Source organism: Triticum aestivum, chromosome 6D (genome assembly GCF_018294505.1).
Source record: "Triticum aestivum cultivar Chinese Spring chromosome 6D, IWGSC CS RefSeq v2.1, whole genome shotgun sequence".
NCBI classification, from domain to species: domain Eukaryota; kingdom Viridiplantae; phylum Streptophyta; class Magnoliopsida; order Poales; family Poaceae; genus Triticum; species Triticum aestivum.
The window spans coordinates 155,758,496-155,769,948 of NC_057811.1; the positions used below are offsets into that span (position 1 = coordinate 155,758,496).

The 11,453-nt window shown below is 48.1% G+C and overlaps 2 protein-coding genes across 4 annotated transcripts; both read right to left on the bottom strand.

Moving 5' to 3' along the window:
- Nucleotides 1-951: 951 nt before the first annotated feature.
- Nucleotides 952-7,706, bottom strand: LOC123144259 (putative pentatricopeptide repeat-containing protein At3g47840). 2 transcript variants are annotated; one of them, XM_044563345.1, is made up of 5 exons: nucleotides 4,704-7,706; nucleotides 3,532-3,636; nucleotides 2,816-2,894; nucleotides 2,593-2,677; nucleotides 952-1,216 (listed from the first exon to the last, which is right to left on the bottom strand). In XM_044563345.1, the coding sequence occupies exon 1, from the start codon at nucleotides 7,401-7,403 to the stop codon at nucleotides 6,408-6,410; it is 996 nt and encodes a 331-aa protein (XP_044419280.1). In that variant the 5' UTR covers nucleotides 7,404-7,706; the 3' UTR covers nucleotides 952-1,216; nucleotides 2,593-2,677; nucleotides 2,816-2,894; nucleotides 3,532-3,636; nucleotides 4,704-6,407. The 2 variants fall into 2 exon arrangements, with proteins under 2 accessions (XP_044419280.1, XP_044419279.1); XM_044563344.1 differs by having other exon boundaries at nucleotides 2,593-2,680.
- A 42-nt stretch (nucleotides 7,707-7,748) lies between these two features.
- LOC123144261 (uncharacterized) lies at nucleotides 7,749-9,964 on the bottom strand. Of its 2 annotated transcripts, none has more exons than XR_006471352.1 (3): nucleotides 9,194-9,964; nucleotides 8,893-9,008; nucleotides 7,749-8,721 (listed from the first exon to the last, which is right to left on the bottom strand). XR_006471352.1 is itself a non-coding variant. In XM_044563346.1 (3 exons), exons 1-3 carry the CDS (start codon nucleotides 9,227-9,229, stop codon nucleotides 8,542-8,544), a joined length of 450 nt encoding a protein of 149 aa, XP_044419281.1. In that variant the 5' UTR covers nucleotides 9,230-9,964; the 3' UTR covers nucleotides 7,749-8,541. The 2 variants fall into 2 exon arrangements, 1 of the variants encoding a protein (XP_044419281.1); XM_044563346.1 differs by having other exon boundaries at nucleotides 8,893-9,126.
- Nucleotides 9,965-11,453: the final 1,489 nt, after the last annotated feature.

An 11,453-nucleotide genomic window follows, 5' to 3' on the forward strand; every position in this document is an offset into this window, starting at 1 on the left:
TTTGTTAATTTTCAGCAGATTCTGTTCTTTTTACGCATTCGCTAATCCTCAGGCAACTAAAAATTTCTGTAGCACGAATTCATATTAGTAGGGAGGACAACAGAGCGCCGAGCGCGAGACACGGATGCCGCGGACTCGATGGCGAGTGCGAGGCATCAACAAATGGGAGCCAGCGACGCCACGGCGCCTTGGAGTCTCGACGGGTGTGAACCGGCGATGAGGCGGCTCGCCGCAACATCGATTGCCGGTGCGAGTCAGAGACTGGACTGTTCGGGCTGGGGGCTGCAGGATCGTTGCTGGCACAGAACGGGGAGAGAGGGATTTCGAGGTATGGTCGGTGTGGCCTTTGAGGGGAATACTGGACAGCGATGCGAGAGCGATCGTGCCGCCGATCGCGGGTGGCGGAAGCAAGCGGTTAGGCAATCATTTGTGAAATGGAGCGTAGCTGCCAAACTACATAAACAAAACTTCAGTCAGCATATAAGCATATAACCAGAAATGCAACTGCGCGCTTAACCGAAGAAGTGAAGGACGCGTTACTTTTCTCGGAGCGTAAAGCAATGTTGACGGATAACGATCCTGACAACGATCATCATCGATGCCAGGGCAGCTTGCCGAGTCAACCAAACGGTTAAACAAGTCGCAGAGCGATTGGCAAGACTGCTCACGGTCGCGTCTTACTGAGGAATCGTCAAATGCACCGGATAGAAGGCAACGAACGAGAGAGCGAGAGGAGACGTCAACACGAGAAGTAGAGAGGAAGGAAGATGTGGCCTGTGGGGATCAACGATACGGTCAAGACGGGGTGCGTTCCTAGGCTACGCCAGCAGATCGGCCTCCTGAACCCGATAAACATTGCATTCCGGTCAAACCTCTCAAACCAGCATAGCTTGCAGGAACTTGTGCGACTCGAACAAAACTTGCGTCTCAAGCTCTCAACACAGCAACATATAACTCGCTTCCTTCCCGCCGAAAGATTACGAGCAATCATCTAGTGCACGAATTCTTGCGCAGACATTGTTAGCTGGTTGTTTTTCCTTTATTGGGGAATGCGTTCTCAGGTTAATAATAGTAGTATCAAACCCCCTTTTCTTCTAAGAGTTTCACCTGAAGATAAGTCCGACTACTAACCTAATCTCTGCTCCCCTTGCTCCTTCGATGAATCCCCTGGAGAAGAATTGTCAGCTCTGCTCCCCTTGCTCCTTCGATGAATCCCCTGGAGAAGAATTGTCAGATCGACACTGCAACAAGACATCTGCCCCATAACAGAGATGTAGCGGGACCATGTCCAGTAGTTCAACTTCCAAGATATATCAAGTAAATAGCCAGTAGATGAAGTTGTTTATCAATTAGAAAGGGTTACAGTACAATTACTTCTCAAATACAGTATTATAACTGAATTGTTGCTAGCAATCATAAATTACGAGGGAGCTTAGCTAGCACGAAGATGAACTGCGAGAAATTTCTAAGCAGTTCAGCAGAATGATTTGTGATTGGTGCTACTGATTTATTTGGTGCTCGGAATGAACTGTGATTGGTGCTACTGATTTATTTGCTACTACCATATGATGGTTGAACTGTAGCTAATCAACTGATAGTTGAATTGGCAGTTATGAGAGAGAATATAGACAATCTGCTGAAAAACTGATTGTGTATATCAAAGAATCTTTTTAGACCATTGTGTATATGAAAATTTAGACAACCAAATTTAGACATGCTATTGGAGAATGGAGAATGGAGAATGTAAGAGCATCTCTAGCATATCCCCTATTCTAAAAGTGCAAAACAGAGGCACCAAGAGGATAGCTTGCGCCCCCATCTTGAAGCTGTGTAGCCACCCCCTTCAGTCTGCCATGCGCCGGTTGGGGAAACTGCTGCCCCTATGCCGGAGGGGCGTGCCCTGCCCGCCAGTCCTGTGACGAGGCCCCGTCTGCGCTCGGTGGTTATTGCCCCTGCCACTTAGGATGGCAGCCACCTACCGCGGAGATCCGGCCATTAAAGAAATCGACTGGGAAATTGCCAGCTCTCGCCGGGCGCGTGACCATCGTTTATACGCCCAGCTTAGGATCCCCTACCTCAAGATATGCCAGTTTAGGTTCTGTCATATCGTGTCCTCGATTAATCCGACTGATCGTTGACCGACTGATGGAATCCTCCTTGTGGGTGCCCACACCGACTGATAAACCCCCCTGTTATTAGCATTGCCTTGGACTGTAAAGATCATGAGCTTCGGCCTCCATGGGCCTTAGCTGGATAATATATCGCCGTGGGCCTACCCGGTGGGAGATAACCTCATCAGAACAGAGGTCATCATAAGGTGACGTTTCAGGAAATACAAACATGCAATAACTGGAACTAACTACTGCAAATCATCATGCCCGAATAGCATGTTCAGAATGCCAATTACGACTGACTTGGACGTGCCTGAGTTGAGCCATTGGTGGTTCATACTTCATAGTCCATAGCTTTTTTAGCTCAGTGTTACGTCAAGACACTACAGAACCTATCTTAAATTAATAAAAAGGGCAAGAAGAATAGATGTAAGTTAATCTACTATGATGCTCAATTTACAGAAGGGCAGTGAGTTCAGACCTTGGTGCAGTAGGCAGGTCACTTGAGATAGTTAGCACAAATCATCACACTCGGCAGGTCATCATCAGAGAGAATGATTGCAGGACTGCTGGAGGTGCGTAGCCATGATCAAATTTTATGTGATCCGCAAGTTCCACAAAATTATCAGAAGCAAGGGCTCAGTAACGAAAATTGAATGGTTACAAAAAAAATCAACAACTTCCAACAAAAGACAAGCACATACATCCCAATTATCTTGTTCTCCAGCGTCATCTCTCCAGCTCATCCTCTGAGAATACCTGAAGTGTGCTTAGTAGAAATACCTGCAATCCCCAGTTGTCAGTGGACAACAACAAAATGTATTTTTCGACTGTGCGGGCAGTAAGAGACAACACCAGAGAAGAGTGAAATGTATAAAATGAGAAGTGAACATTGAGTGCATGTCACCCTATAGGGCCCATGTAAGGCTCATGAGTTACAGATCAAAGTACAGAAAGCACTCTCACATCTAAATGCACCTGAATGGACAGATGTAGTAAAAGGACAGAGGGCAAGTCAACTGCCGAAGCAAAATAATTACTTTCAGAAACAAGTATAAGTTTATACATATTGGATTAAGATTGCTTAAGAAATACACAGGGTTTAAAAAAATAAGGAAAGGGTTTTTGCATTGTCAAATTAAAGCATTACTGCCAAGTTCCTCTAAAGATAAAATGCTAGTAGGAAACAGCAACCTAGTAACTTTATCAAAGGGAGTAGAACTCGTATAAACTACGAAATGTGGAGCCCTGATAGCTTCTAAGTAACAATACATCTACTCACACTCCCCAGTTTGTGAACTGGGGCCAACCTAGCCATAGTGTAATTCAAAAGCTTCTTTCAGATGGTGTAACTGAAAAGCTGTCCCAAGTTACCTAAGTACTAAAAAACAGACGAGAGCAGCACCATGATACAGCATACCTGACTGAATCCTGAGTTAAAAGCCTCCAGTTGTCTTGAGATTCCACTTTTAACCGTAGTGTCGACAACAAAAGAAACATATTCTTCCAAACTCTCATCAGTTACCTAAAAATAACATGAGTAATTTAGAGAATACTTTTAAATCTGCTGAGAAGCCAGCAACTGAGAGTGCAGTCATATCAGTTACATTATCTGAGGTACCCTCTGAAGAAAGCACATATTCTGGATACCCTGGGACCGCAAAGTCAATAGCAAGATCCTCAATTTACAACCTCATTAAGACAAATCAGATGTGTTCTGGTATATCCCCCGTCGAACATGACTTAGTATTTCTTTTGACAAGTGCTTTGAATTCCATGAGGGTCGTTGCCAGTTCAGGATCAAATGAATTGATACCGTATATATTAAGCTCCTAACAAGAAATGCTTACTATATAGACTAACAAAAGTAAGAAAGCGTAATAAACACGATATACATTTCAAAAATGTAGGGTCCAAGATACCTGTCCTAGGATAAGCTTATAAAATACTTTAGAAAATGGAATGTCAATAATTCTGCCATCCTTAATTGCCTTTGTGATGACTCCTTTCAGATGATCATCTATATTCCTTTCATAGATGTAATTTTTTTTCTATCTCCTTTGATTTGTACATTCTAACTAAACTGAAACTTATTCAATTATATCCCACAAAAAAAACTTATTCAAATATATTCATTTTTCTTATTTCTTTAACTCTGTATGCGCATCAGTTCTAAGTTTATAGATGTTGTTAGCTCGAACTTAGATACTTTGCTGATAGTTATCCTGTTTCTATCATATTTGTGGTGGCACCCCGGTGACCCTGACAATGACCAAGATTAGAGTATTTGGCGGGTAGGCAAGTACTACCTTCGTTCCAAATTATAAGATGTTTTAGATATTTCAATATGGACTACATACGGACTAAAATGAGTGAACAAACACACTAAAACACGGCTATATACATCCAATTCAGAAAAAATTAGAACATCTTATAATTCGAAACGAAGGGAATAGCAATTATCTCAAAATGACTAAAGGCATCAGCTCTGCAAACCCAGACTCAAAATTATCGACCAGAGCGATGTCTACCCAGCTTCAGCTGAATCACCACCTAGCTATCAATATATTTGTCAAGAATCAAGATACTAACCAATTAGTATGATATACAAGTTGACACGACTTTGGGTGCCATCTAATGTGGCCTGGCTTCCTTCAAAAGAAGGGGATCAGTGAGGCACACACTTCTTAAGAGAGAAAAAAACATCAATCCCCCGTCACATCATTGTCTGGTCCAAGCCTTTGTGCAATGCCGCAAACATGTATTAGTCCATAGAGCAAGGAGTGATCTTCAATGCAATTCTGATGCAGATATCAGAACTTTTGTTGCTCTGATCTGTGGTAGACACAGAACTGCTACTTTTGGCACCAGCCTGAGCGTTGAAGCTTCAACGGAGAACTCTTGCCTCATACATATATGCTGCAGGCAATCAACCATCTTATCAAAAGTGTACCAAGATCAAAGCCCCAGTGGTAATACCAAAGAACTACTAGTATTAAATCAGTACTTCAGCACAGCAGCAGAACTTTTAAGTCGCATGGCTGCATTAGCGCTCATCGTGCCAAGGACTTCTATATATTTTTTTCTCTTTTCAAGCCTATCTCCTTCTGAAATTACTCAGTTATAACTACTACTGTAAGTGTTAACCATTAGCTCTACCTCAGATGCTAAATTCATCTGATCGGGTACATACCGAGCCATTCCAACTCCATAGTAAATCAAGTCAAGCATCTCATAGATCAAATTGTCTTGGGGGTGTGTCCGGTCACCTGCAACAAACACCCCAACTCCCCTCTCCTCCCCTCCAACTGTGACTGATGACCAGCCTACTCCTTTCACAACCCCTTTCTGCTTCATCATATGTCTCTCTTGTGCTGCCTCACACCACTGTCCCTTGCTGGCGTATAGATTTGCCATTGCCACATGTGCTCCTGCACCCCATGGCTCTGCCTCCATTACCCTCTCTGCAGCTTTCTTCCCGGTTTGCTCTTCCCCTCGAGCTGCACATGCCCTAAGCAAAGATGTCCAAACAACTCCATCTCTTTCATTAGCTGCCATACCACCAATCAACTCCTCAGCCTCATCTATTCTACCAGCTCTGCCCAACAAATCCACGACACAGCCATAGTGCTCCTTTGACGGCTCCAGTCCGTAGCTTTTGCTCATTGCATTGAGGTACCTCAATCCAAGCTCAACTGCCCCAGCATGACAGCAAGCACTGAGCACACCAATGAACGCAACATGGTCCGGCTTTAGCCCAACACGGCACATTTCCTCAAACAATTCAAGTGCCCTTTTGCTGTGGCCATGCTCAGCATTCCCGACGATCATCGCAGTCCATGAAACCACATCATCTTTCGTGCGATTCAAAAATACAACATCAGCATCTGACATGTTGCCGCTCTTTCCATACATGTCAATGAGCGCGCTCCTGACCATGGCATGGTGTTCAAGTCCAGCAGCGACAGCAAGTGCATGGAGTTGGCGACCAGCGTCCAATGACGCAGCAGTTGCGCACGCACTGAGGAGACTGGCAAGAGTAAACTCATTCGGACGAGGACAATGGTGCCGTCGCATTTCAGTAAACAGGGCGAAAGCCTCCCCGGCAAGCCCTTCCTGTGCATAGCCTGATATGATTGCACTCCAAGAGACGACATCCTTGGCAGCACTTTCCTGGAACACGGCATCGGCTGCTGACAGACGACCGGCGGCGCGGGCATAGAGTGTGACGAGTGAATTGGCCACCGAGCGCGAACTGGCGAACCCTCTTTGTGCAGCTTGCGCGTGCAACTGCTCTCAAAGATGTACACACGAAATATTTGCACACGCAGCAATAACTGCAGCGTATGTGTATTCGTTGGGCCTTGCCGCGTTTGATGCCCCGTCACGAAGCATCGCGACGAATGCCAGGATGGCTTCCTTGGCACGACCAGTCTGCGCGTAGGAGGATATCACAGTCGTCCACGCGGCAACGTCTCGCGAGCCCATGCGGCCGACCGCAGCCAGTGCGCGGTGGACGTCCCCGCAGCGCGCGTACAGCGTGGCAAGTGCGTTGGCGACGTAGGGCGTGGCGTCGAAGCCGAGCTTGGCGCAGAGCGAGTGCACCTCACGGCCGCGCGACAGCAGCCCGGTGTCGGCGCACGCGGTGAGCGCGGCCGCGAAGGCGTGCGAGTCGCAGGGCATGCCGGAGGCGCGCATCTCGGCGAAGCGGCGGACCGCGTCGTGGCGGCGGCCGGCCCGCGCCAGTGCGGAGATGAGCGTGGTCCAGGAGACCACGTTCTTGAGCGGCATTTCGTCGAACACCCTGAGTGCCAGCGCGAGGCGGCCGGCCTTGGCGTAGGCGTCGGCCAGCGCGGTGGCGACGAAGACGGAGGAGACAGCCGAGGAACTGACGGCGAAGGCGTGCAGTGACGCGGCGTGGCTGGCGTCGGCGGCCGCAGCGCAGGCCTTGAACGCGAGGCTGAGCACGAAGGGGTCAGCGGCCGGGAGCGAGGATGCGCGGATGCGGGAGAAGAGCGCCATCGCGCCGGCGACATCCCCCGCCGCGGCATGGCCGGCGAGGAGGGCGGAGTAGGAGGCCTCGTCGCGGTGCGGCGCCCCGTCGAACAGGGCCTGCGCGTCCAGGAGCCGGCCCGACTGGACCAGGCGCTTCAGGCGGGCGTTGAGGTCTTGCAGTGGCGGCACGGAGAAGACGGGCGGTGGGTGTGGTTCGGGACGAAGAGGAGCAGCTTCCGCCCACATGGACCGACCGAGACGATGAGGTTTCACGCGGGGAGCGAAGCGCGCCACCATTTGAGTCCCCTCGGCGGCCTGGAACTCCTCCCCGGCCCGCGGCTGCGCTCCTGCCCAGTCCCCACGGCTGCGCGGCGTGGTTTCTCCTCTGCGGTACGGCGCTCGACCGGCCGGAGCTGGGCTCTTCGAGGCGAAGCGCGCGAGAGCACGACTGCAGGAGACGGCCCGCGCAAACCCTCCTTTTCCGGTTTCCCCGCCTGGACCCCTTTTTTTCCCCTAAACTAGACACATGCCCGTGAGTTGTAACTGAAGAAGAAAATCATCATCCTAATCACTCAAGAAGTAAGGACGTCATCGTCCCTCTCCTTCCATCCGGCTCATATTTGCACAGCCTAAGAAGAGATTGCATTGTTTAGACTCGTTGCAAGAACCAGGATTGGTCGGGTCGACTATGTACTTGTAAAGGATTGCTAGATCCATTTTTCCACAACCTGGGAAGAAAAATCTTGGTACCAAAGGAAAAATATCTTAAGAAATGAGGAAGGCCACATCTCTGCCTAAAGAGGATAGTTGGTACGATAAATAAACCAGCAACATCTGCCTGAACTGTACTTTCAAATCAAGGCCTAGTTTAATCTGATAAGGCCAAAATAACCATTTTCATGAAACATATAGTCAATTTTCTATAAGGGAACATATAGTCAAATTGTCCACTAATGATCGAAGAGTGCAGCTCGAAGGGACTGTCCAATCTACATAAGTTATGACCATGATTTCTACATTTCCTAACTAAAACAACATTGTCTAACCATTGGCTTAGGCATACAGACTCTAATACAAATTGCAAACTGCTGAGAAGTGTAGACCTGTCGTTGTTTTTTGGTGACCATACAAATTTAGATGAATAGATTTCAATTATAGTGATAGCTCGAGCCAAGAACCAAAAAAAGTAGTCACACTAGCTATAAACGTCTAGCAATCCAAAGAGGTGTTGGCACCAGAGGAGCAACACTGAACATCATCATAATAAGGTATATCCCGAGAATATTGAAAATGTAAAGTCAGAATCATGAACAAAGATAATATGGCACACACTTAAATAATGGGGAAAAACAGGACATGTTTCTTACAATGTAAAAAATAAGTTCTCTCGACAACTAAATCAAGTTAAACAATTGGCATGTTTAATCATGTAATATCATACGTACACTGAAGAAAGGACAATGCCAGTCTTGAAAGGGCACTTATATTTGATAGAATTCTCCAGTTCACCTGCACTGTGAAAGGACTTGAACCGCATATTTGATGCCATTATCCAATGACGGAAGCTCTCGATGCTCTCTAGTGTGTGACTGGTCACATTCTGCATGCTTTGCATCTGGAAGAAGAAAATATGTCAACACGGAGCAAGATAAATAACACCTAAACCGAAGTAGTAGATCGGGTCATCTGCTTTCGGATATGTCAAGTTCACTGTTGTTATCTTTGCAACTTGACGGATCTTTTGGATTAAGTGAGCAAGCCCACTTGTGATGCTGCTGATATTTACCTTCTGAAAAAACCATGGGTAACCAACTGAAGTGTGCTTCCCCTGCTTCAGTAGTCCTCTCATCACCACCCGATGGCTGTTCGATTGCACATTGACAAAGGCATATATGCAGTTTCCTAACCAGGCCAAATAGATCATATAAATCTGACTTGGATAATTTGGAGTCGATATTGTTCTTTTTTTCTCTCCCAGCCGCATGTACCATGTTGCCTTCTTACTGTCTCTCAGCATAAGCTATAAAGATGTATAATACGTTTCACGCCCTGTTCAACCGGATTTTAGCCAAATGAGATGAGCTTACCTTCTCTAGCTCCTCCACGTGCGTGATATTCTCCATCTTCGGGCCTCTACCTCTTTGCCTGTTGCGGCCAGTTCTGCATTAACTTTTGATTCCGCTAACGAGATTATTTGTCTCTTCCTCCGCTGCCCACACAGCCGCGACTGCCTCCAGGAGCGCCTTCGTCACCTCGTGCCTCGTAGGCTCGTACTCCGCGGTCATCGCTGCCGCGGCGGTTGCACCCAGGAACCTCCCCACGACGTCCTCCCCGTGCACGTTCGTCACAACAAGCTGCAGCGTATGGTGGGGCCTCCAGGGTGCTTGGCCACCGGGGTGCCCGACCATCTCGCCATCCCGAGAGGACACAGGGAGATGGGGGGCGGCGAGGCTGGCCTCCTGGATCGGCCGCTCAGTGTGGCTTCGTGGAAGATTACAAGCAAAGGACGCCGCCGGTTGGTGTGCTCCGGCGTCGCCGCGTGGACGGTGATGCTGATGCTGTGGTGCGGACTCGGTGGAGGAACTGTGGAAGGGATCTCGACGGGGACGACTTGGGAATCGCTGGTGTTGGCCTCGATCATTGTTACTACGGACTTGCAAATCCTCCGAGGCTGAGATCTCACGGCTGGGTAGGAACGTAGGAGAGGAGGGTGATGGTGCCCACGGCGGGCTGCGGTTCTGACGCTCCCGGCAGGCCCAGATGAATCGCACCGTAAGATTGACCTGGCCCTATGTCTCCTCGAGTGCCTCGTCTGTTGTTTCTTCACCTCCTCATCAGTGGCATATTCATGGGAGGCGTTAGGGTCTTAGGGAAGGATTAGTCAGAGTCCGGGTCATGAGGGATGTAGAGTTCGACTCCAACTCCAACTGAGTTTCATATCTCAGGGACAAAAAAACAAGGGTGGGCAAACGTGCGTGTGGGTCGAGCAACGAAGCGTCCGCGCGGGCTGGTATGTCAACCGCGGATATGGGCTTGCAAACAAAATAAACTTATGAGCCAGGAGGTTCGTTTTGTTTCGGCAACAAAATAGACATATGGGCTGACCTCTACGTTCCTTCTTTTGTTTTGTTTGCACGTACTTCATAAAATAGAGTCCGAACAAAACTAAACAACAGCGTAGGCGTGAAAACAATAGCGGGACCAAATAAAACGGGACAAAACCAAGAATATCACCTCCCTTTAATAGTAGGTATAGATACGTACTTCATCGTGCACGCGCACGATTCTGGCTTCTCGAGCGGCCGCGCGTGAGCCGTCGGATGTGGCTGATGTACTGCGGCGGCATCGTGCGAGTAAGCCAGTCACCATGTTATCTTTGTGGCCAGGAGGAGGATAACGTTGATCATCTTCTGATCCAGTGCGTCTACTCGCGCCAAGTATGGCACAACATTCTTTCCAGCACGAGGGCTACCCCTGCCCTTACACCGGTGGTGAGCGATACTCTGGAGTCATGGTGGGGCAGTACTAGAAATCGGCTTGATGAGGAGACACGTAAAGCTTTCGATAGCTTGGTGATGCTAGTGTGTTGGCATCTATGGAAGCAAAGGAATGAACGGGTTTTCTGCTCGGTGGCCACACCCATCTCGGTGGCTGATCTTGTGAATAGGATTCTTGATGAACTTCGCACTTGGGCGAGAGCGGGAGGGCGTGGAGTCGACACCATTTTGTGAGGAGTTAACGTAGTGTGTGGAGTTGGAATTCTAACCTGGCCTCGGGTCGGCTTGTGACCTTTGGCTATGCATCACAAGCTCTTGTACATTGTTTTCTCTCTTCTATAAAGCTAAGATACGCAATTTGCGTACTCTCGAAAAAAAGCGAGTGAGCCAGTCAACTTTTTTTAGGATCAATGAGCCAGTCATTGTACGACCGATGCAAGCATTGGCATTTTGGTCTGCTCTCTTTGTTTCTCAAACACGAGCAGAACCAGTGAACCACATCTTCAGCCATCCAGTGTTAGAATATATGAACAAATTACTACCAGATTAAATCCGAATAAACACATCATGACGGTAATAACAGAGATTAAACTAATCATGTGAACTAACATAGTAGATAAACAGATCGAATCTAGGGGCACAGACTAGAAACATGAATTCTACCATGATCTTGAACAGGAAGGACAGAATCACATACGGTGCAACGGGAGCAGCACCGTTGGCGTTGAGGTTGTCGCCAATGTCGTTGAGGAAGAGGTTGCCGGGGTCGGGAAAGAAGTCGTTGTCGGCGAAGTCGTCGCTACCAGCAATCGCGCGAGTGCGCTCCCCAAAAACCTGACCGCCCCTCTCC